This window comes from Grammomys surdaster, unplaced genomic scaffold (genome assembly GCF_004785775.1).
Source record: "Grammomys surdaster isolate TR1022 unplaced genomic scaffold, NIH_TR_1.0 126076, whole genome shotgun sequence".
In the NCBI taxonomy this organism is placed as follows: Eukaryota; Metazoa; Chordata; class Mammalia; order Rodentia; family Muridae; genus Grammomys; species Grammomys surdaster.
In genome coordinates, this window is record NW_021620885.1 from 3385336 (window position 1) to 3411847 (window position 26512).

At 41.2% G+C, this 26512-nt stretch overlaps 1 protein-coding gene across 2 annotated transcripts in view; it reads left to right on the forward strand.

Moving 5' to 3' along the window:
* The window catches only part of Efna5 (ephrin A5), a 276111-nt gene extending 253371 nt beyond the window's left edge, over positions 1-22740 (forward strand). Inside the window, exons 3-5 of one of the 2 annotated variants that reach the window (XM_028755709.1) lie at positions 16032-16097; positions 16514-16594; positions 22061-22740. In XM_028755709.1, the coding sequence (XP_028611542.1) occupies positions 16032-16097; positions 16514-16594; positions 22061-22182 (269 nt within the window). In that variant the 3' untranslated portion in view covers positions 22183-22740. The remainder of the gene's footprint in view (positions 1-16031; positions 16098-16513; positions 16595-22060) is intronic. The other variant, XM_028755710.1, reaches the window with a different exon arrangement.
* The last annotated feature ends 3772 nt before the right edge of the window (positions 22741-26512 follow it).

Sequence of the window (26512 nt, forward strand, 5' to 3'; positions counted from 1 at the left end):
TGTGTGTGTGTGTGTGTGTGTGTGTGTGTGTGTGCATGTGTATGGGTGTGCATGTGCATGTCAAGGTGTACAAATAGAGATCAGAGAACACCTTGAAGGAGTTTACTACTACCCTGTGGGTACCTGGGGTTGAATTCAGTTCATCAGGCTTGGCAGAAGCAAATACTGTCACATACTGAGTCTTGTCACCACCCCTCCTGACTCTTCTGTAACATTGTCTTACTGAGTATTTGGTTCCTAGTTTTCCCTACCATGGTACGTGTGTGTACTTGGGAGTATATTAGTTGTGGCCTTTAAATGCTTTTTCATGACAAGCACTTGGTTAGGAAATCTGTAGAGAACATGTCTCTGCAGGCAAGACTTGCTTACTTTTCCCAATGGAACCTATTGCTAACACTGAAGATTACACAGTCAAGTTCTACCAGGTTTAACTTCCCCATTGCCTAAACAAAAAAAAAAAAGACTTTTAGGAGCTTCTGGGAAGCTATAAAACAAGCACGTGAAGCAGGGAAACCGTGGAGAAAGGTATGATTTATACTGTAAACTGAGGTTGTATAGTTCTGTCATCAAAAGGACATGGAATTGAATATCCATTCTTCCACACACTAAGCTATGTGTGACATTGGCTAGTTACTAACTCTAAGCCTCTGTTTCCTTACTCCTACAATAAGAATAATACCTGCTTCAAACAGATGTGCTGGAGATTAAATTTAATAAATCTGGCAGAATGCCAAGAGCATGGAAATAGGAGATAAATGATAATAACTATTGTAAAAATATTATTGGTATTCTGTGTCCTGCAACGTGGTTCCCACCTCCCAACCTCCAAGCCAATTAAGAAATAATTTTATGTTTCTAATTTGCATGTGGTCCAGTTACATGGAGAAAAAGGAACATTATGAAAAAGTAATATGTGGGTAATCAGTGCCAAAAAGAATCTTAAAAATAAAACTATAAGTCTTGTTATTAATTGCTTAAAACAATCATTTGTGGCCATTCTGTGACAGATTTATTGACTACAACATTCATTCAGAAAGGCCAAACTAATGAGAAGTCGCCATTGGCTGTGATAATCTCATGTCATTGCCAGCTTGAACCATGTGTACTTATTTGGCCTAATTTCAGAGTAATCCATTATTTCAGACTCATTTCATCTCTTGAAAGTCCTTATGATTTAGGTCACAAGCTAGATTATATGAATAGAAGCCCTAAAATCTATCATCTAGAATAAATTCTGTGATTCTGGGCTATTTTAAAATTTAGATAGTTCAAACTTTTTTTGTCTGTTTGTTTTTCAAACAGGAATTCCATAAAGGGGTTGAATGGTTTCTTTAGCCTCTAATTTTCCCTTATTTCATTTCTGGTTGATCGTTGTTGCTAATAGTTTCCCTCCCCCACCCACACATGGCTTTCTTTTTCCCAAATTACGCTGTACACAGAGACTATATTGCTAAGTACTACTGCAAGGAATGTTTACAGATGCAAGTGACTTCTACCTGAGGAGCTCATGTTTAAAATGTGAAATAATATGGTACTAGAAAGCATATGAATAAGCTTTTTCATAATTGATTATGGAGAAAGTACATATATATATATATATATATATATATATATATATGTATATTTCTTGAGTTGAGTCATGAGAGTGTTTTGAATGTGTGAGTTCTGTGTATTACAGACAGGGGCCTCCCCCATTAAAACCCCTTGGTATAACTTTACTTTAATTTAGATACATTCCCTGTTTCTCCATTGTAAAACCGAGAGTGGAGTGAACTAGAAAGCAAGTCTACTGGGAGCTAGACTTCCAAGCAACAGGTGAACCAACCAGGTACACAGTCTCTCCCTCTGGTACACAGAAGGGCATCTAAGTTATTTTCATCTCTCACAGATGTTTCAAGGCTAAAAATATATTTCATTATTTTATCGTTTAGTGCTCAGAGAGTAGTAGCCTGTTTGTACAGTCAGGAAGGGAAATCTGTAACCATCAGCAGACGTGTTTTCTTTTGCCTTTTGTTTTTCCTATTTGTATCAATGAAGGTCTGCCCTTGGCTTCTTGTTTTAATATTGACCTCCTGAGGTCATCAAAGAGGTCAGGGTTTGCTTCTTTAATTCTTTGGGGTGCAGTAGCCACTACTGCTGTTTCCCTGTGGACGGCTCTGGAGACCTGCTTGGATCAGGCCCCGGCCATCCAGGGGACTAATGAACATGTCACGAGCGCCTGGAGTTCTCCAGTCTCTGGCACAGCTGTGGCACTTTCCCCCCCTGCTGCGAGGCACAGCACGCTGGCCATTTGTTGGCAAGTTCATATTTCACACTGCAGGGAATTGAAATGATTGAACAGACAGAAGAAGAGTTTTATTTGCAGTAGCCTCCGTATCCCCAGACTCTGATCTGGCATAAAACATCTGCTTCATGGTCTGCTTCAAGGCCAGTTCCTTTCCTCCCACAAAGGTTACGGCTTGAGGCAGGCTGTGCTTCCACTGGCGGGGGGAAATTTGCCCGAAGACTTGATTTAGTCAGAATCAAAGCATCCTGCCACAGAATTTCTTTTTTCAATTATCTCCGAAGAGGCAGCCAGACTTTCAATGTATCAGTATAATAAATGTAGTGAAATGAGGCAACCCCTCCCTTCCATGTTGCTATCAATGGGAGGTGCCCATACAGTTTTGTGTCTACACCCAAAAGCCTGTGACCCACATATCAACAACAGCACATGATAAGGGTGGCCTTTGGATGATTTTTGGCTCATCAGCACAGTAAGGAAGCACATGGGTTTACCTGCAATACTTGAATCTTTCATTGTGTAAAGGCAAACTGGCATGATGCTGAACCCAATCATTACCATTACTGTTTTTCATGGCAAAGTCTCATTACACAGCCTCTGTCTTGTGGTATAGTCTTAATTACTAATTATGCTTACCCTCATGATTTTGTTGTGCATAGTCATATTTTTTTTTTTTTTGTGCAAGACAGCCCTTACTAGCCTTACAGACATAGATAGAAAATTAAATCCTGGCATTTTATTATGCTAGAGCAATTAGATACCATCCTTGTAATGGAAACATGACATCTTCATTGCTCTCCTCGATATTTCCATGTTTTAATGCAGACATTTACCAGAATTGGATACAATCTTACACAACACATATATTCGCGCGCACACACACACACACACACACACACTCCTAATTGAATATCTGCATATCTCCAAGGATCCCTGTGGTTGAAACCGTGTATTCATCTTCTTTACTTCTTAGGCTACTTTGGTTTAGAGTAAGAACTGTTGCTTTTATGAAGTGTCTTTTTCTATAAAGTCAAAACCTCACAGCAGTGCACAGAAAGCCGATGCTATAAAGGACTAAGGAGAGTCTTTAATAGAGAGCGCTGGGTTGTAAGTGTTTTTGTTCCTACAGAGCAGATAGATTTGGCTCCATCTGTTCCATATTCATAACAAAGGAGCACACTTACAGGAGGGCCACCTTCCCCGAGCCGCCTGGTAATGATCTTTTTCACCAGAAAGACAGACTGTGAACCCGGTGGCTTGGCCCTGCAAAAAGCAGCTGTCAGGATGGCCCTTCAGAATCCAGATTTTCTTGTAACTCGGGTTGACATCAAATTTCCCAATACAGAAAGTGGAAAAAAAAAGTGGCGATCTCTCCTCTCCCCAGAACATGGTGGAGCTGGGAAGTTCACCATGCACACATGTGATCTTCTTCCCCAAGCCACAGACTGCAATTAGACAGTGTGGGGGAGCTGCACTTGAAGTGTCGGAGGGGATCACGGGGGAGCAGCTTCTCTTCAGTTTTTAAGTTGTTTCTTTTAGACTTTTTAATCTCTTCCAAAACTGAGGTTAATGAAAAGAAATATGACTTATACCACATAAGGAAAAACCCCTGTTGAGTTTTGTAATTAACAAACTTCAAAGCCAATTTCAACCGAGACCTCTTAGATTCAAAAGATAAGTTGACCCAGGAGTTTCCTTCCACAAAACAGAGGAAATGTAAAAATCTCCCCCAAATGACACGGAGTGCAACAAATACCCTTTATGCAACATGTGGGGCCAACATTGAAACAAAAACGATTCCTTAAGACATAAACAGCACATTGGTATTAAACAATTGGCTTAAAAATTAATAACACATCACCATCGATGTATAGAATACTTGTTTTTCTTTTTCATGATTTTTTAAAAATTTAATATATAATGACATGTTCCTTCCTACCCCTCCCATGTCCAACTCTTCTTCCTCCCAAATTCAAGTGCTGTCTTGTCTTTCACCATAGTTGTTACATATACATATAAATTAATAAACATATAGCTATACAGAATACTTGCTTTAGGTTAACCTCAAAAATAACAACAAAAGAAAGAAAGAAAAAGAAAAAAAATCTGAAGGATTCTAATCTTTTTCTCCTTTCTGCAAGTTTTGTATACCAAACTCCCTAAACAGTACAGCACTGACTTATTTAATGTACTTCATGTTAAAATTATAATTTTTATTTATTCACCTATTATCCATGTTGCTAACATCTGCACATTATCTGCTTGCTAAACTAGGCTTCCTGGCAAAGCAGGCAGTCAATGAATCTCTCCAAAAGTTTGAGGCAGCAATAAAGTGGGAGAAGGTTTCATCTTACTGTTGATGAGATTGCTCTGTAGGTTTGTGAGGAAATAAAAGTAGTATTAGCAGAGAGGCGAGCACAGCAGATTCCTCTGAAGCTCCCAGGACTTTAAACACATGGGCAACCTTCTCTGATTCATTCAGCTTTTACTTCACTTATTTTCCCATTCCTTCAGAAATATTTTGGGATGCCTGCTTTATGCCAACTACTATGTTAGGTTTCAGAAACGTCCTGGTGTAACGTAAAACAAACCCCATGTCAGATAAACAACTCTATCAAATTAGTCTCACATTTTGGAGCTCCCAACTTAATTGGGAATTATGTAAAAACTAGAAAACAAGCCAGTCAGTCGCACTGGGACCTATAGTGAGTTGGATGGAGGAACAGAGAAAAATGGAGACAGCTTTCGATTGGCTGACCACAGAAGGCTTCTCTGTAGGTTACAATCCAATCTCCACAGAGGCAGTTGCAGCATGACCTCTTCGTAGACAGGAAAGTAGCTTTTAATCTTTAAAAAATTATATTACATTTTGAGGCAGAGAGAGAGAGGGAGAGGGAGAGGGAGAGGGAGAGGGAGAGGGAGAGGGAGAGGGAGAGGGAGGGAGGGGGAGAGGAGGGGAGGGGAGGGGGAGAGGAGAGACAGAATGAATCTATGCTCTGGCACATATTTAGAGGTCAGACAACTCGTGAGAGTTGGTTCTTTCCTATCACGTGGGTGTCAGGAATTGAACTGAGGTCATTGACCCTATATAATGTCAAGAACCTTTGTGCACTAAGCCATCTCTTAGGCCTTTTCTCTTTTCATTCATTTTATTGTGTTTTTGAGACTGAGACTAAATAGCCCTGGCAGACTTGACGCCTTGAACTTGAAGCAGTCATTTCTCCTCAGCTGCAAAGGCCTGAGATTATGGGCATGTGCCCAGTGCCAAGCCAGAAAGGCAGGTTTGCCCATATAAAATTTAATTGAGTATTGCTTTGAATTTAAAGTTTGTTGTTTGATTTCAAAGTTAAAATTTTTAAAAAGTAATTCTTCCCAATCTTATTCCAGAGGCAAAACTAGCATATGTCTTTTTTAATGATTTTATGTTGGGAACTATTTTACATGCTCTGTCACCCTTGAAAATATATTCTTAGTCTTCTTAAAGTATTTAAATTGTCTGACTTTCTCATCTTAAACCATTTAAACCTAAGATTTCAGTTTGTCACAACTCTAAATAATTTTCCCCATTTGCACATTTTTTTATTCTTTTAGTTTTTATTTTTGAGACACGATCTTAATGGCTTAAACTCCCTGTGTGTAGCCAAGAATGTCCTTGAATTCCACGCTTGCTTTGGCCTCTCAAGTATAAGGTGATAGTTGTGTACTGCCTAAAGTTTCATATTCGTGTGTGTGTGTGTGTGTGTGTGTGTGTGTGTGTGTGTGTAATAGATTAAAGGTTCCTTACAGAGTTTCTGAGGTTATAACCGATGTGATATCTGGACTACCTTGTTGATGCTTTTCAATGAGTGTCGCCTGGCTGACCTCTCAGCTGTGGCCTATGTCGCCCAGCTTCACCTTTGCTTTTGACATTTCTGCAAGCACATGGCGACTGGATCCTAGATTCACCTTGCTTTCTTTTCCTCTGCTCACTAGAAGAGCCTGCGACCTCTTTCTACCCAGTTATCCTTTAGATTCGATGCACTATTGTCTTTGAAGATACCCACGATCCCCTCACTTATTTCTTGGGACTACACACTCACAGACCTTCACATCCTACCAATTTGAATTCTGTACATCTCTAGTCACTGGCTGTATTGTAATTTTTAAGGTCATTCCTTAAAAAAACAGCGTGTAGAAGCAGAGGAACAATTGAGAAGAATCTGTTCTTTTGTAATTTATTTGGGGAACATGTACTATAGTCCCCCTCCCCGTTTTTCTCTTCACTATTTTGCTTCATGGATGACCAGTGTATTACTTTGCTGAAGACTAGGCTTTTATTAACTCCTAGCCTCATCTTTATATCTGCATTGAATATTCACTGTGAACGAAGTAGTAGACTCCACAATACCAACACCTGGCACAGCCCCTGTTCTTGTGGAACTGAATCTCAACTGTAATGACAGAGAGAAAGATGCAATATCCTGTTCTAATGTAACACAGAACCACAGAATGGGTTTTATATGCATTCTGAAGGAGACAGACACAGATGCTGTAAGATCCAAGAAGAGCAGTGGAGACGAGACAGGGGGATATATCTTTGAGAAGTAAGGGAAAGGTCATGTGAGTTAGAAGACAGATTTTATTTGAGGTAATATCGTCAGGACTAGCTTTAAGGAGAAAGAGTGGGAGAGATAGAGAAGAAAGTCCAGGCAGGACCAGATGATGGAAGCCTATAGCTGCTCTGCTCTGGGCTCATAGGTGGGGGATGCAGCTATTCTTACTGGAAATGTTTCCATGGACAGACAATCAGAGTAACCTAGAGCTTAGACCCTAGGCCTTGATTTTTTTTTTTGTTACTATGTCAACATAAAAAAATCCACCCAGTGAAGCTTTGGTTTTTGTTGTTGTTGTTTTGGTGTGAAATAAACTATGCAATCTTGGTACATAAATAACTCCCTCCTAGGTAAAATTAGCCTGTCAAAGAGAACACCGTTGAGTTGCGTTTCACTAGTAGCCTCTTGCTCAAGCCGATGGGTATTCCTGCATACACTACCTTTATTCCCATCAGGAAGAATAGATATAGAGAACATGACCTGCTGGTAAAAAAAAATAAGCAAAGGATTCTCTGATAGGTAGTCACCAGGATTTTGCAAAAGGATTTTTGACAACGCAGTCCAACACCCGGGCAGGTGAGGACACGCTGAGGCATCTGTGTCTAATACTTTCTTCTGATTTCTCTGCTGCTGTTTCTGAGTGCCCATCCTGGCTGCTTCTCTGGAGAATTCATAGTTCCATCTTTTGTTTGCCCCTAGTTTAATTGCATGCTCACAAATTTAAAATGGATCGGAAATAAACAAACAGACTCAGTGTTCTTGATTTTCAAAAGCAAGAGGCTCTTTACAGCTGTTTCTTGTTCTCTAAGTATTATTCCCCATACCTTTAGTACACAGTGGCACATGTGTGTGCGCGCACACACACCTTCATTTTTATCATATAACTGTGGTAGAATTTAGGCTACAGTGCTGGCAGTCCCCAAAACACATGATACTGAAGCAGGAGGGTCACTTAAACTCAGAAGTTGCACAGTAGTGTGAACCTGCCACTAGCAAGCAAGCAGGCATGCAGTAGACAATGTAGGCTATGAAGAGCCACATGCACCTCTCTGTCACCCCTCCCTCATCCTCCCCTCTCCCCTTATTTGTATTCACAGCTAGAGGTCCAGCTTTCAGTGGTTAAGACTATCTGCTGCTTTTCCAGACCTCTTAGCTTGGTTCTCAGCACCCATATCTGGTAACTAGCTGGAGTTTCCAGGGATATGGTGCTCTCTCTTCTAGCCTCTTTGGGTGCTATACTCATGCATAAACCTGCACTACACTATACTACGAGAGAGAGAGAGAGAGAGAGAGAGAGAGAGAGAGAGAGAGAGAGAGAGAGAGAGAGAGAGAATACATTAGTATTGTGCTAAAGGAAATTGGTAGCCATGAGTCTTTGGTGAAATAATATTCTAGATCTGTAGGGATAGCACACCTGAGCTTCCAAGTGAGTTACAAAGCTCTACATGCCCTCTAACATGGGTCATAATTAAATCTCTTGAAAAGAGGAGGCTCACTGGCAAATGGAGGCATAGACAGATTAAGCAGCTGGCTCAGAGCCACAAGAAAAGGTCAGAAGGTGTGCCTCTGAGAGAAAGCTGAGCACCATTGTGCCTGCATTGAAATCACTAAACCCTGTTTCTGCTAGGACCCTTACCACAGGTGTCTGCTGTGAGAGGGTTTATAAGAGGCTCAAGGAATAGTAACACTGCTATGAGAACTTCTTTTACTTCTATTAACTTAGTGACTAAATTAGTGCTTCTCAAGGATAGCATTCTTCCTGTGTTAATACAGTGAATGATTAGAGGGACCTGTGATAACAGTCTCTCCAATAGGTAGATAGGTCATTAGATAAGCAGATGATGGATGGATTGATGGATGGATGGATGCATTGATAAGTAATAGGTATTTAAGGGACCTGCAGACAAGTATAATTCATCCCTCTTGTGAGATGCCAGACACTCTGCTTTCTGTCTAGGCTGTTGCTGTTGTCATTTCCATTATTACATGCTTCTAGCTGCAGAATTTTTTTCTAATGGCTCTGCTGATCACGCTTTTACTTGCTTATAACAATCAGATAATGCCTATCAGGTATAGGAGGTTCAACAAAGTTACCACAAGGAAGAGGAAGAGAAGCATCTGACACATTGGGCATGGACAACCTCTTAAATGCTGAGGCTCCTTCTGAGACTTGTTGTAGAGACAATAGTTGTTAATAGAAAACCAGCTTTGTTATAACTGCTCAAAAATGTTCAGTGGCTTCAGACTAACAACTAACAATAAAAGGAATAGTTTCATCATGCCTAGTGATTTTAAAAGGTAATTATCTAAATGGTGTCTTTTCCTTCTGTGGCTAAGTGGATTCTCTCATTTGATGATGGAGGCTCAAGTCTAGAGTCACAGGCTGGGGGTTAGTTAAACTGTTGTAAAACAAATTTTCTTTAAACCAAGATGCTTCTTTTAGGGACATTTAAAAAGTAACACTCCAAACTCCAGGTTATTCTTTGCTTATAATTCAGTAAAGACCAATATATAAGGGATGCTGGAGGCCCTCTGTAGTAGAAACAGATTGTCACTGAACTATGAATGTCCAATAGAAATTTGCTTTCAAATCATATAAATGTGTACACAAGGATGATTTTGCCCTATTTATTTCCAGAAATCAGTAGAACAGACCTTGTCTTTGTCATTTTTTTTTTTTGTAAGAACAGTAATTGATCTGCTGAGACTTGGCTACTAGAATTTGCCCACTGCTTAAGCTCATTTGTGGTGAGAAGTTGGCCTAAGCGGTTAGGAAGTCAGGTCAAGGGCACTGACAAGATGGGCGGAGCCTTCCTTCCACCTTCACCTCCCGAAGCTGTCCAGCTGGAGTTTAGTTTCCCTCCTTTACCCTGAACTTTACTCTAATTATTTTCCCCTACACTCTCCTAGGGGGTAGAAACCAAGTTTTAACTTAGAGAATGTGTCTTTTAGATCTTTTCTTGTTATATTATGGAATACACATCCCTTTCCACCTTCCAGTTAGAATAAAAGAACTATCCCAGAGCTCTATTGAAGAATCTAATATGTGTACTCTAGTTTTAATGTCTTCAAGGTCTCTACACTCAGTAACCTCTTTTCCAGTTTTTACATCTGGACCTTGACCTTGACTTGTCGGTGATATAAGTCCTGAGACACTGTGGCTTCAAGAAGTGAAATGTGTTGGCAAATTGGGCAGTTCTTGTGGTTGCTCTTATGGTGTGAGTACTACAAACCAAGGGCTGTGACTGAAATGAGGTGGCCTTTGGGGTATGAGTATAGCTCACTGGTTGAACACTGGCCTAACTTACGTAAGGCCCTGGATTTAAGCCCAGGTCACACAAATTCCTCTGTTAAGTCTGGTCTATAATAGGTGAGGTATACTCCATCCTAACTGCTAGGTGTCCCCCCACCCCATGGTTTTGTTTTTAATATGTTAATTGAATATAGTTTTTTACAGGTAGCTAGCTGCAAATTATTACTTTGTTATTCTTCCCCAAGAAGAGGCCTGACTTGGTTTGTTTATTTGTTTATTTGTTTTACACTTTGTGTGTCTGGTAACCATTTTCTTAGAAGTTCACATGGTTCTGGTTAATCTCTCTCTGGTTCCCACCACTTCTGTTCCTCACCATATTCCCACATATACAGAATGGACTTCACCCATTCATTAAGTTCTGGTTCCCCCTCTGGATTTAAATGGATTTTATTTTGCATTTATTGTTGAATGAATAATGCTTAATTCTGGCTTTACCTACCTAATTTGCGTACATTTGTGTTGTATGTTGAACTGCATGGGAAATCTACAGAAAAATTAGAAAAACCTAATGCATGAAAAACCTAGCTGTGCCCTGCTAACAGCTAGTAACCTATCTTTTCATTTGACTTGCTCTAATTGAGTAGCAGAGCCTGTGGCATACGTTGTGGAGACCTGCACATTTAATACTCACACACATACCCTGACCTTTAAAGAAAAGAAAGTAGCTGGCTGTACTTAGAAGTAAAATTTCCCAGAGTGTCCAGATTGACATAAATTCAGAAAGGGAAACTGTTTCCTTTGGTAACGGTTTGGGGCTTAGTGAAGCTAGACCAGGATGGTAGATGACCAAGGAGCACAGCATTGAACCTGAAAATTTGGAAGGAAGTAGAACCGAGAGCCTCTGACAGGCTTTGGGCCTCAGAGAAGAATTGCTTTGGTTACCAAGGACTTCTGAGCAGCCTCAACTTTCATAATGTTTACATTCAATGTGATGACTTGTTTAAAAGATCACTAATAGGTGTTTCTGAATAATCAGAAAACTTTTAATTTATTTTTTTAAAAGTCCTTTTACTTAAGATGCTTTTAAAGCTAGCTCACCAAGATTTCTGTTCTGTTCCCTAGATTTGCTGAGAAAGTTTCTCTCATGATCCAAGTTCACATTTTATTTCAAAACTCCTTGGCTCCAACCAGTAACTTAGAGTTGAGCTTAGGCATCACGTTGATTTCAAGGAACAGTACAGGTTGTTTTTCCTCCATGAGGAAAACCAAACTCAGTTGCATGAGAAGAAAAGTGAAAAATGGTTTTTAGCTGCTGGAGCAGGAGTAAATATTCATTAACAGCCACTTAGAATTATCAATCTCCAAGATTAGTTCAAGAGGCCCTGTAATGGTAGCTTGAAGTACAAGCTAGTGAGTGATCCAGTTGTCCAGGCAAATTAGCAGAGTGAGAGTGAGCAGCGCTGCAGAGCAAGGGCATGGTTGACCTCAAGCAAAAGGTGCTACCATGAGCAACCTGGGATCACATGGGTCCATTTGTAAAACACTTTATCAGCTTCTAATTGTGTCCAAGACAAAGCTCACAAAGCCACAGTTCTAGGCTCAGCTTAAGAAAGACCCTTTCTCGCAGACAAGGATTGTTAACAAGCCTCAGTTTCCCATGGTTTTCTAAGGATCATCAATTCCTCCTGTTCTCTTGCTCATTCTCTGTTGCATGGGTCTCTCCAGTGTGGATCTCACAATATGGCACATTACTTCATGTATAGGAGAGTATTACCAAGAAAGAGGTCAGCAGCTTTTATAACATAATCACAGGAGTGATGAGTCCTAACTTTTGCTGTGTTCTGTTCATTATGAGCGAGAAACTAAACTCAACCCACCATCAAGGGGATAAGTATTTTAGAAAAGAGATGGGGGATTGGGAGATTCCATAGACACCTAGTGGGAACACTGAGAACTATTGCAGACACTGCCTACATCAAGCCTGATGCACTTGCTCTGTCTACATTGATAGACCAATAGTGGCTGAGGTGTGAATATCACATTTACAATATTAAATATACCGAGTACTAACTTGAGGGCTAGGAATGTGGTGTCCCTTGTAGGTCCCACATTGACTAAGTGCTCAGCCAAGCTTATTTGAGCACCAAGAGACCAAGGGAATGAGGCTCCAGGAATGGTTGAACTTTGGGCCTCTGAGATTATAAGTGAAGTCAGGGCCTTCATGATCATATCTGTATTGTACATATTCTGAAGATGGAGAAGCAGAGGCTTCCAGTCATATTCCATTATAGATCTTAACGTTTTGACGAGTACTTTCTAGAGACAGGGCCTATGAACAGGTTCCTAAAATAGTTACTAAGATGGGAGGATGAGAAGCTTTGTTTGTTTTAATGATTCCCCTTTTCCTAACTTCTCAAATAAAGAAATGTGAGTTTATCTTAACACTTTTCTATTTCATTTGAAGTTTTCTATTAGAAAGTCTGTGCGTCTTTATGAGACGAATGCACACCTGTTCTGGTGTGTAACTCACAGGTCACCATATCTCTTGATTTGGGAATTTAGGGATGAATGTTTTAATTCTTTGAGTCTTCTTGCCCCTGACTGGCTCCTGGAAATACCATAAAGCTTCTGATATGCCCACCTCCGTAAGACACAAGCACCCTTGCAGATAAAGTGAATGCTTCCGAATGATGCTGGGCCTGCGCTTTATGTGGACCTCGGGTTACCACCTGGTCACCTCAGCAGGCTAAAATCTAGTTAGTATGTATGCTGCAGCTTGTGCACATGCACCACTAAGGCAGAAACTGTGTCTCAGACTTCTTACTATCCACAGCATCTCGTAAGGATGCTGGTGTGGAGCGGGGATTGTAAAGAAATGTGAAATGGTAGAAGATGCCGCAGGAATATATAATGCACTTTGATTTCCTTCACTACCCGTTTTTGGTGTTAACTATGCTTTGTTGGTTGGTTGGTTTTTTGTTTGTTTATGAAAACAGCACAAGGCATGATAAATGTACATATAACTATTTATAATTTATCTATAACATTTTATATAGACTTTAAACTAAAGTAAATGGTGGGTGTTACAAAATGATGTTTTCCTGGAGTCTGAGGTGTTAACATCACCTCCCTCTCAACAGAGGTTTAGCTTATTTGACAGTTTCAATCTCTTACTCCTACCAATAGCTCTTCCTTTTGTTTTTAAGTGATCTTGGAGGATTTTATTTCAACATTGACTTATGGGAATCTTACATATGTTATTTACTATGTTGCTTTGTGGTTTTAGTGTTCTACCCTCGGCCTTTTGTTTCCTTATGATGAATAAAACACTTATTTACAAATTACCTCATGTTTTCCAAGACTACCAATGGATAACCATCTATAGTTAAAGTGGAATAACGTGTTCACCATCTGAAAACCAAGTAGTGTGGGGTGCAGAAACCACAAACTTGACATGGAGTAACCTATGATCTCACGGCTCAAAGACTTTTACTATGTAAAGGGAATTTTGGTAATGTGTGGGATATACTTTTATTTATTTCTATTATTATTGTTTTTTAAGGTTATTTTTAATTTTGTCTTAGTGTGGAAAATAAGGAAGCCTGATGATTAGAGCCTTGCAAAGGCCACCTCTTAGGTTGGTCACGCTGTAGAGTTACAGTTATCTTTCCTGGACTGGGACTAGAGATAGCGTCGAGCTCCTGTACTTACACACGAACTCACAAAGTGCATCATGTATGAATATTCTTTGTGCACAGAAGTTTAAAAGTATTAAAGTAAATCGTCAGACAGTTTCACACGGGGTCAGCCCTGTTATGTGAAAGCTTTTCCGCTGATAGGTGAGTGAGTAAGGAGGGGGAGACAGGTGGGAAATAAGCCTCGGATTTTCCATTGTATAGAAGTACTTTTGGAATCTTTAATTTACAGAAGAAGTCAGTTTATTCAGTAGCTGGGGAGGCTCATGTCCCCATCTGTAAGCTGGTAATATGATGCTCTAGTGTTTTTTTATATGTCATCATGGGCTTCTGTGTAGTTTCTCTGGTACACCATACAATAACTTAATCTCCTGGATTTATTTCTCTTAGTAAAAGACTGAAAAACCTCCATTAAACAAACAAGCAAACAAAAACCCAAAACCCTTACAAAAACAATTATACATTTGACACTGCTTTGAGCCTGCCTATCTTGAAGTATCACGTTAAAATCAGTCATTTGCATGTGGTACAACAAGCTCACAGAATTTGAAGTAAGTTTGTCTCCACTCAGCTGAGTGCAGTGGTAGATTCCCCACCACCTCTCATGACTAATGGATAACCAGGGGCTTTGTAAGGAACTGGAGTCACCTGCATGTGCTGTATTCGTGGTGTGTGCACGTGCAGCAGAGGCCTGGAGGAAGGAGGCCATTTCCTGGATCAAACCAGAGTACAAAAATATTATGCCCTAAATAACACAGTAGTTACTGCTAATGTCAGTAGGGGGAGTTTTCCCAACTTTGATTTAATGGGAACCTGTAGCCAAGCCAGCTGTTAATAGTTCTTAACTGCTTGTCAGGGAGACCAGGAGAGATGCAGAGGCACAGAAGCATCTTTTCTCTATATTCTGTCTCAAGAGTTTCAGCAGGTGTTGAATAGTGACAATGGTGGCCCTTTGGTGTCTGACGTCCTTTAGCTGTTGGACATGTGAGTTCTGCAGGAGATTTGCATGAATCTGTAACTCCATAAATGAGGAAGTTTATGCAGAAGTCTGGAGCTCCTCTCTTGCTCAAAATGAGCAATTTTTCTGAGCTCCTCATGAAGAATAACCTGAAGGTAGAGGAGTGAGGAGGCCTGTGAATGCTGGGTCTCTCTTTGTCACTGTTAGGATCACCCAACTAATTTTAAGCCATGTGCATTTTGATTGATGTCAGCTGCTTTTGAACAAAGAAACCACTTGAAGCAAGTCCGCAGGGGAGAAAGTATGTGGGCTTCATTTCTGTGAGTTTTGTCATTTCTAGAGAATATTAGTAAACGCATGTGGCTGTTGATGATCTGACCGCCCTTCAGAATCCTTTTGACTTTACTCTGCCAGTGTACCAAGTGGAGATAATCTTAAAAAGTAGGGAAAGTTTATGATCTTATCCTAGAAAGAGAAGGAGAAGAAAGGTCTCTTCCTCAGATGATTTATAACTTGAAACATGTTGTCATGTTTTTAGTAAACCTACTTTATTAATTCCATCCTTCTCTGTGGAAAATTAAAAGAAGATAAATGCCCTGGTGCAACACCATGCTTTCTCAATAGCATATTATGCTTACGATAGCATGGTGGCGTCATGGGCCTGAGCCAGTCATACAGAAAGCACAGCCAAATTCTGAGGAAAACCTCTAATTGAATTACCTGCGGAGCACTGACAGACAAGCTTTCAGGACAGACAAAGCTCTGCTTTCCCCCAGCAGAAGTAGGTCAAGTTGAAGTCCTCCTTGTAACTGTCTGTTACTGGTTTTGACAGCACTCTCACTGTGGGGATCTGCTGGGCTCTTTTTTCTTGCGGTTGAGGAGCTGGTCCCGAAGAAGAGAGTTCAGGCCTTATCCTCCCAATTTAGAGAAAATTGATAGCAGATCCAGTGAAAGGGAAGTGACTTTGAAATGAAGTCCTGAGCATTTTTCTGTAAATTACCACATTCCTGCATGACTTTTCCTTTATTGTTTTGGGAAAAAAAAAGATGGTAATATGAGAGCGATCTTCCTATAGTATTTAGCTCAGTCTGGAAAGTATTGTTTGTTTTAACTTCAGGACAAGATGCAGACCAGAGTATGTGTCCTGCAGGAGTGTGAGTAGAGCAGTCATTTGCATGTGTGAAACAAAGAATAATGCGGTGTTATTCTCTCCCTTTTCTTTTGCCCTCTCTCTTTGCCTTACCCACAGCCTCTGCAATCCCAGACAATGGAAGAAGGTCCTGCCTAAAGCTCAAAGTCTTTGTGAGGCCAACAAGTAAGTTCCTAGAAAGAGCTTCCAAGGGTCCCCCTCACTGCGCATGCTTCATCCTATGGTCTGGTTCACAGCGGTAAAATTTTATTTCATTTTATTTTTTACTGTCAAGACTTGTGTAGTACCTGTTTTGTATACCCACATCCATATTTGAGTTTTCCATCGTATTTTTCCCCATTCCTCATGACGCTTTTTATTTTGTGTATCGAAGGACCCAGCAGTTGCTAACTTGTTGTTTCTCAGACTGTTGTCACAGCAAACGGGAACGATACTGGCACGTGGATACATGCCATGGATTGTAAAAAACAGTCTCTACATTAATAAAAGGAAACGATAGAGAGAAAGAAAAAAAAGAGGAAGCGGGAGTTTAAGGGTGTCTTCACTAACATATTTGGCTGTTATCTCTATTTTCGTTATAGATAGCTGTATGAAAACTATAGGTGTTCATGATCGTGTTTTCGATGTTAACGACAAAGTAGAAAATTCATTAGAACCAGCAGGTTAGTATGCTTAGAGAATCTCTTGTTAACCAACGCATCTCTCTCCCGATGCTTTAGTACTGGTTTTCCTTTCTTCCTCTCTGCATGCCTGCATGCTCCTGGCGTTTCTGCTTCCGCCCATTGCTAGCCGCTTGCTAATGTTATCTTCTATCTCTCATTCCTCCAGTATTTTTGTGTAGTGCATGCTAGACAGAGTACCACTTTTCTTTCTTGGACACGGGTCCTGTTTGAAGCAGTTACTCTAATATAGAAGCCCTACCAGAATACTAAAACCCCACTGCCTTCTACCACATCCTCAAGCGTGCCGGTGGGTCACGGTGCTTATAAAGGCCACTTTTCATACAAGACAGACAATATTTCTACTGTACCTGTTTATGAAACTTTTTTTTAACCATATCCAAATCCATGGATAAAAGCAGTAAGACCACTGCACAAAATAGCAACATCTATAGTTTTCTCTATAATTTTATGTACATCAGTGAAACTGATCTAAACCATGTATATCACGTCAGTGTTATTTATCCTGTTGTTGATAGCTGTTGATCTGGAGGCATGCAATCCTATAGCCACTACAATTAGACGAGGGAGCTCCTTGAGCCAGGAGTAATCCTTGATAATCAGACAAAACAAGTTTTAAAGATAATTTTCTTTTAACGCCACTGACATGCATAGTCAAACTTCCTCATCAGGGTGAAAAAAAATAAAGGCTCCAAATGTATTCATTGACTCTGTGAGTTCGAGACTAGCCTGGTCTACAATGTGAGTTCCAGGACAACCAGGGCTAGACACAGAGAAACCCTGTCTCAAGAAAAAAAAAATCATTTAACCACTTAGAGTGTAGCCTACTGTGGATGGTGTAGACTGGGAGAAGCCATTCGTTTGCTTATGAATTTATCCTGGCTTTTGAATGCAACCAGACCCATTCTGATGGGTGGCAAGCAAGCTTGTAGAAGCTCCTATCTTCCTTTCTACCACCCACCTATGTAGATCTTAACAGTTTTCTTTATCCATCTCCCATGACCATCTTAGAGACCATCTACAGAGAAAATTATTTCCTCTTCACCAAGAGATGTGAGTCCCCTTATGCATATGATAAGTTCTCTGTGTTGTTTGTTTGTTTGTTTGTTTGTTTAGTTTCATAGTAGGATTTTTCTTTGTTATGGTTCTAGAAACTAAAGGGGTTTTTAGTCCGCTCATCCTCGGAGTTTTGCTATAGGGATAACAGGCAATGAGCCTTAGGGAAACAGTCTGAGTAAGTGCTGTGCCTCAGGCTTTAGTGCTGTGGCCGCCAGGAAGAGTCAGGCCTTCCCACACACACTCTAGTCTTTTTTGTAAGGCAGGCATCTCACCCCCGAGCATAAATGAGAGGTGTGTACAATGAGATTTGGAGGCCTTAATATCTCCCCAGGGAGCAGTTAGCCGCTTTAGAGGGGAGTAAGAAGTGAGCGCTGATACGAGACATTTTAATTGTGTCCTGAAAAACCAGAAGCATTACTGTGACTTTTCAAAGGAGCAGACTTCAAGCTTGAGGACATGACCACCATAGGGACAAGTTAAACAGGAGCTCTTTCAAACTACAGAATCTACATTCTTCTTCCCATGGCCAAGGAAACCTGCCTAGGCCACTCAGCTTGTCAGAATTAATATCCTTGTTTCTCACTGCTAGGATAATAGTAACAGCCTCTTCCCCTCCTAGAGGGATAGATGTTCAGAGAAAACACTGACCTCTCTTAGCTTTGCTACTAAGTCATGAGTAGAATGACCAGCAGGTTAGGCCTGTTATAAAGTTGCCCAGGGCTATAATTTTGATACATATTTCTCATAATCTTATTTTCCAGGGAAAGTCAGTTGCCTCTCTAGCAAGTTAGAGCCTGTCTGGAGACATGCGAGATTTCATGATTTTTGTTTTCTCTTCTCCCTCCCTCCCTTCCTTCCTTTTTCTCTCTTTCCCTCCCTCCCCTTTTCTCTCTTTCCTTCCTTCCTTCCTTCCTTCCTTCCTTCCTTCCTTCCTTCCTTCCTCCATCCTTCCCTCCCTTCTTTCCTCCCCCTCCCTCCCTCCTTCCCTCCTTCCCTCTCTTTCTTTGTCTTTCTTCCTTTCTTCCTTTCTTTCTTCCTTTCTTTCTTCCTTTCTTTCTTTCTTTCTTTCTTTCTTCTCTTCTGTTAATGAAGAAACATACAGAGGACAATTCTGTTGCTAAGAAAATCACCTATGAATTCAACTAATGATAAAATGCAGACATTAAGATACTCTCATACATGACCATATGTCAGTGTCTTCTAAGAAACAAGTTATTTCTCATACAGAACGTGGAATTCACAGTGGTCCCAAATCTATGAACATATAACTAATTGACAGAAGTTTGGAACGTTTGGCAGAATGTAGTCTAGTGACTGTGTATTTGTGTGTATGTGTATGTTTAAGCATCCTCACTAGCATGGTGAGGGGGTGCTGAGCCACCGTGCCTGGAAATATGAATGTATTAACAGATTTGAGTGTTTCTCTTTATTTCCTAGAAAATTCTGTCAGTCATACTTGCTGTTCTTTTCCCACTCTGTTGACTGTTTCAATTAACAGCCAGCTCGAGATGTACACATAGGCTTTAAGGATGCCACCAGTGCTAGATACACACACAAGCTTTAGGGACCCAGCGAGCCTGAAAGGTTCTACTGCATGTTCTCAGCAATATGTTCTAATTCACCTGTCTGTGGAATGCATTTGTCTTTATTGTTTGCTTGCACATGCTGCCTGCCAGTTTCCTACCTTCAGGGATGCAGGATGATCTTCAGGGCAGACATATGTCACTTTACATGCTCCAAAATATCATTAGTGTTCTCAGTTAGCCACTGAAACCCCTGTGTGGTGGAATACTGTAACTAAGAGGCAAGAATCCATTTGGCTTCTAAAGAGGAACATTTTCTTCTGCCAAACCACACTCACTACTACAAGTATTAATAATCTCTTATATGTAGGTTTAATTTCAATTAGGATCGATTTTTACTTAAGAGTTTCAACTTAGAATTCTGAAATTTCTTCCCTAGTTATCCAAATGATAGCCAGTTTTTTATTCAATGCCAGGAGTAAGGGGTGTGGGTAGTCACATATAGAGTTCCCCACCAAGGACCTGTTTTAATCAACTCATAGTTTGTAGAATCCTGACTCATGAACATCATATTGTAGGAACAAGAGCATGCAGTGGGTTTTCTCATTCGAGGGAAACACAGGGGAGTATGATTCTCCCCGGTAAGAAAGTGTACTCTTACTATGGCATGTGTGGTAGGTGAATGTACCTGAGGCTAAAGTAATGGACAACTCAGCTCTCAGAAATGCTAATTTCAAAGGTTATCTGTGAACACAAGGTTTGAAAGGTCCATTCAAACTTATGCTTCACTTAGAAGAAAAATCAGTTATTCCACAAAGTTCCTTCACTGTGCCTTGAGCTGAGTGAGCCTGGGACAATGGGTAGCCTTTGCTAAGCCACTGCAAGGGGTGCGAAGCAGTGAAGCCCTGCCCTGCATACTTGCCCCAAGTACAGAAGTACAACTGGAGTATCTTTTAACAATACATTTCCAAAGTTTCGAAAGGAGAAAGATTGACTGATGTGTTATTTTGAAAAGGGTGGAACAGAACCCCAGTAGGTGATGTAATTTTGGGTGTATAAATATAAGTGAAGTTTCAAAATGAGCTGTGGAATCCTCAGGGTTTATAGCTCTTTTATAATTAAGCCTGAAGTGCTCCATTGTTTTGATTGACACCATATTGGTGCTCTTAAGAATGTGATTTGGATTTTAATTTCAGGGCTATTAGGGGCCTTTACTTCTGCCTCCTGTTAACTACAGATTTAATTAATGCATTACCGAGGCTGAAAAGGAGCAGAGAAAGGATGAGGGCCCACATGTATGCTGAATGGGATTTACCTCCCTATTCTTGCTTCCTAACCTTTTCTAGTCTCCTAAGCTAAAAGCAATCTCTCCGGGTTTGCTAAAGTCCAGCAGCAGAGAACAGATTAAACAAAGGGCTGCTGGGGCTCCTCTATGAGGACCCAATGAAATGATAAGTTCCCTACAGGGCAGAAGACTTTAATTCTGAGAACGCATGTTTCTTTGTTCACATGGGACATGAAGGGGATGAGCAGAAACTTCCAGAAAGTGTGAGCCAAAAAAGGAGTTTCCTCTAGGATGTATAATAGAGAGTATGACTCTCCCCAGAAAGGAAACGTACCCTTATTATGCCATGTGTGGTAGGTAGACATGCATGAGGTTAAACTAATGCACAAGCTATTAAGACACACAAAGTAGGTCACTGAAGGGTGTTAGGGATTGTCTTGTGGGGTCTACATAAGTGAGAACAAATGCTGGAGTCTCACTTGTTACTGCTGTCTCTGATTCTTCACCAGTCAGCAAATCCCAAGTAGCAATTCTTGTGTTCCCATGGGACGTCCCCCTGATGCTGAAACGAAATCTGCTCAGAGGCCAACTGTCAGCTCCAGAAACATGTCCAGAGGTCATCTGGGCTAAAAGCATAAGCTAGGCCAGATGGGGGGAAGGAGCTGGGCCACATTAGAGAATCGTACAGCTCGTGGGCAAGCCTCCAATCTATCTTTGGGCACTAATTACTGCAAAGTTCCCATTTCAAAGTTAAGCCTGTTAATCATGCAGATCAGGGAGGCTATCCAGAGTCAGAGGCAGCCTCGTAGAACACTTTATAGCTAAATAAAAGAAGCTTAACTCACTTAATCCATTTTATTTAGAGGAAAATTTGCATCCACACTGATAATTTATGTGCCAAGCCTCAGCCTGATAAAAATAAGAATAGTCAAGTTCAAGTAATTTAATCTGGGAGATGCAGGGCCTGTAATGGAAATAGTACCATAATTGATTCCTAATTGTAGGCAGCCCAGTAGGTACGGGATTTCTGAAGTTTCCTGGGTATTATATATAGTTTATTTAAAATACTGTTGTCTTGGCATTTAATTTTTTTCACATTTGAAAATACACCAAACAACCAAACATTCAACACTAATCCTGTGAAATGCCTAAAAGGAAAAGAATGAGCAACCCAGCCTGGTTAACCACTAATATACCCACATAACTCTTCCTCTTCCCTCCCAGTGTGTTACTTCCTCCCACAGTACTTCATGCTTAAAGGTGCTTTCCCCAGTTTGTGCCAAGTGCATCTGACCCATAGCGAATCAGAATAGCGTCTATAGTGAATATTATACTGTATGCACAGTTTACCCCTCGGTTTCAAGGCAGAGTATAAATATTGTGAAGGAAGTCCAGTTTCCCCTGCCTCTCCTTTGTTAGCTGTAAATAATGAATGATTATGCAGACATGAAAGTCAATGGTGGCACAAGGTTCATTACCCTACTTTGCAGAGGGTGGTGAGGTCTGTTAACAGCAGGCTGCTGCAAGAGAGTTATTAAGGATGTGAAATCTCATTGGAATGTGTACTTTCTATTTGAACAGATGACACCGTACATGAGTCAGCCGAGCCATCCCGCGGTGAGAACGCGGCACAAACACCAAGGATACCCAGCCGCCTTTTGGCAATCCTACTGTTCCTCCTGGCGATGCTTTTGACATTATAGCACAGTCTCCTCCCGTCACCTGTCACAGAAAACATCAGGGTCTTGGAACACCAGAGATCCACCTAACTGCTCATCCCAAGAAGGGACTTGTTATTGGTTTTTGGCAGATGTCAGATTTTTGTTTTCTTTTCTTCAGCCTGATTTCTAAGCAACAACTTGGGTTTGTTGGGGGGTAAACTAGTTGCTGCCTCCTTCACCCCACCCCACCCCTAGCCCTTGCCCTTGACTCCTCTCTCCCCCTTCCCAATTAAATGGAGTCCAGATAAAAATGCCAGATTGTCAGAGTGACAGCAGCGGGTCTTCGCCTCCTGTGCATTCTTCTCTAGAGCTCACCTCCGTAAGCTCAGGGTGTTGACCACATATGCACATGAGAAAGAATAGGCAGATGCTGCCTGCAGTGTCTGGGCCTGAGAGGGGTAGCCTCTCCTATACGATACTTACGCCTTCATGGTCAGGATAGTAAGGCAGTCGTGTGGAGCATGGTGTTGGCCTGTCAGGTCCAAAGGGGTGGAGTTAAGAATAGGCATAATATTATACCACATCCTCTAGAACTGTAGAAGCGAGCAGGCTTCTCAAAGGTTCAGATACTAGTTTTTATTTCATTAAATAGGACTGTCTTAAAGCATTTTTTTTTTTTTTTTTGCCAGCAAAACTTGGGCTGTGTCAAAGAAGCCTCTTCTCCCAGAAGGAGGGTTGGATGCAGGGATGCTAATACAGAGGAAGTGTGAATATTGAGAAAATGATCTGTTGCTGGGTGTGTGAGTGCCTCTCACTTTTTAGTGACCAGGCAGTGCACACCTGAGGGTTTATTTTTTTCCTTTGAATACAGTTCACCATGGTGCTACAACTTTTTTTTTCTTTTTAGGAGCTCAAAGAGGCATTTTTATGAATAAAGTGACCTTCCCCAAGGCTGCCAAGCCAGGCTTGATGAGTAGAGAGTGAAATAGCTTTGGCCACTCCTCTGGGGACAGTACGTTCAAGGAAAGAGTCTGGCCAGAGGAGATGCAATTTGGCTTTGCTGGAGCTCCAGTGTGCTGTGGCCTTTCCCCAACCCCCACCCTGATACCCATGTTCTGCTCCATGCTCCATGACCACAGGGGACTCAGACACAAACCCCTGTCACCAGGAGAGTCAGTCAGCACTACTTGGGAGGGCTAAAGGGAAATTTAGAATACAAATTCCAAAGTTTGGAATAAGAAATTCAAGTGTTGATTTTTATATTTTTTCCCTTTCTGACACAGCCTAAAGCGTAGGGGGAACACATGTTTATCTGTGGGAGATAAACAAGATGGAGTCCCAAAGACTTTGACAAAATATTTTTTTAAAAATCCACTAGAATAGAAAATACATTATTTAGATATACTTTATGCTGAGAGTGAGTATATATGCTTGTCCTATTTAAACTTGTGAGAAAAGTGGTATCCCTTGATACATTTAGAAACACAGGGGGTTATCTTGTTTCATAGTAGAGTTTGGGGCAGAAGAATGAATACAGGATGACCCTGTTTAAAGAACCTTAGCATGGCCAAGGGGGTGGTTCCAGCTGATTGCCCGGAAACACAAGCTGTGGGGTTTCTCCTGGTGGGGTGTCAGGAACTTTAAATCCCAAAGCCTAGACAGGGAATAATGTAAGACCAATGGAAAGGTGATCTAGACTATTTTTGCTATTGCACGACATCAATAGAAACCATGCCTTTGTAAACAAGCAAGTCAGTAAATGCAATGATCATGTGGAAAATTGAAAGCATTCCAGTTTAAAAAAAATAAGGATTTTTTTATATATTCGTTTTTAAGATGTATATGTAAAAAAAAAAGAATTCACATTATAGATGGACTTCATGGATCGGAAATTGCTTAGAATTGCGAGTGGTTTCAAATTAGAAAAAGATGTGAGTGGAAGGCAGCTGTGAACGAACTGCACCCTAGAGACTTGTACGCGCGTTGGAATGTCAGCTGGGCTTACTTACCTGGTCCCTTTGGAGTGGAGGCGACTGGAGTCCTGCTCTCACCTGAACCACGTGACCGGAGTCGCCAGCCTCAAAGATAGAGTTAGTCCTCTCCCCTCTTCTCCCAACATCTGAGACTTCTCTGGAGTAGCAGTCTCATCACAGAAGGCACCCACCATTTTCACTGAAACAGAACTTCAAAGCATTGGATTCCTTTGCCTTTATTTATGCGCTTGAAACTCTCAGTGATATCCAGATGTATTCTTTTTTATTAATAGTTACAGGTTTGTGGGTTAGTGGGATTTCAGTAAAGGGACAAAAAAAATCCCTTCGAAGATGGATTAATAGAACCAAGATAATACTGCATGTACTACAGTCAAGGACACCAAGTGATCCTGTGGTAATTCCAGTTAGTCCTAACGACATTAGCAGCTCTAATGTCATTGTAGAAATGGTGAGTTCAGTGATTCTAGCATTGTCTCTAACAAATGATGAAATAATTCCTCATGGCCCTCTCTGCCATTGTCTTTCATTTCCCACTGTGCAATTAGACCTTTTACTTCACTGCCATGCCACCGATGATTAAGTTTAAAAAAGAGAAAAACTATCCACGCCAGTAGACAATATGCTTTTTACCTGTGACATAATCTTAGCTAATACGCTTATGCCGAGTTTTCAAGACGATTGGTGTCAGACAGTTTTTATCTTGTCCAAAAATGCGCTGGTGGCTTTTTGTGGTGTCTTTACAATCGTCTGTGGGCTAAGGATGTCGCGCAACTTGGTAGTTGGTTTCATTTTAAAAACAATGGAAAAACGGGAAGGGCAGCCCTGGAGCCCCTCAGCCCCACTTGGTTAAACCCCAGCGACCTTTGCCCCTGGTTGCCAAGGGCTTTGCAACATGAAGCAGGGAATAAAGATCTGTCTGTTTAGTGGATACTGTGTATCCTTTAATAGACCAGGTAACAGTTCGTGTTAGTTTTAGACTATTGTTTTGTACTGTACTTTCTTGGGTGGCAGAGGAAAGAAACGTTAAAATGTTAAAAAAAAAAAAAACTGCGTTCTTTAATTCTGTATTATTAGCGACCTCTGTTGTATATAGTGTTTGATAATAAAGTATTAATTTGATTCTTATGTCTTTTGTAAGTGAAAACAGACTTTCAGGATACAAAACATGCATTGAGGCTTTGAAACATCCAATGTATACATGGCTGAGAAGTCACAAGTGACTGGAACTCCATACTGGACCGCACCATCTTACAGCTCCATCGTCCTGGGACTGGAAACAACAGGACTGTTTTGATTGACATTTTGTCCTCGGTGTTTTCAAGGTCTGATGTCAGAGCTCTGTGGTCCTTCCCCTCATCCCAAGCATGTGGTTTGAAAAGGTTTAGATAACTTAGAAATGGTTGTGTACTTTGGTTTGGTTTTCTGTTTGTCATTCTCCCCCAGGAAGTCTTGTGAGTATCAAGTACGGCTCAGACTCAGGATGCAGACCAGTCCCTTTAGGAAGGCTCAGTGGGGCTGTTTCCCTCTCTGCGTCTTTGTGAAAGGAAGAGTCACAGTACCTGTGGGCTTTCAGGGACTCTGTTTTTCTCCTGTGCCTTAGCAACGGCTGCAGCCATTTTATTAGTTTCACAAAATTAGAAAAACAGTTTTAAACTCCTCCTTACCATTCATTGCTCTCAGAGTTGTGGTCACCAGATTTTTCCTTTGAAAACCACCTCCACCACCAACACCTGTTTGTCTCTCCTTCCCTCCCTCCCTTTCCCCATCTCTCTCTCTCTCTCTCTCTCTCTCTCTCTCTCTCTCTCTCTCTCTCTCTTTCTCTCTCTCTTCACCCTCTCTGTCTCCCTCTCTGTCCCTCCCTTTCCCTCTCTCTCCATCTCTCTTTCTCTCCCTCTCTCTTCCCCCCTTTCTTCCTCCCTCTCTGTCTCCCTCTCTGTCTCTCCCCCTCTCTCCCTCTTTCTCTCCATCTTTCTCTCCCTCTCTCTTTTTCCTTCTCTCTCATTCTCTTTCACTCTGTCTCACTCTCTTGCTCTCTCTGTCACCCCACCCTCACATTCTATTTTCCCTCAGAGCCGTGAATGGGCAGGTCTGTCTCTGGTTTGGCATCGCTGAGTTCGTCCCACGCATTTGCCCCAGAGCTGCTCGGATGTGAGACAAAATCTCTCTACAATGGGCTTGCTCCTATTGTGTGTACTGTTTAATAGATGCTGCCATGTTGGAGGTTACCCATGAGTCAAAAATCCATTTCCCATGCTTACTCTTGACACCGCATTGAAGCCACTCACTGTGTGTGTGTCTGGGTGTGAAGTCCAGCTCCTTCCGTGCAGCCCTGTGCTTGGACTCCCTGCCTTGCTGTCCTTTGCACCTCCTCATCGAGT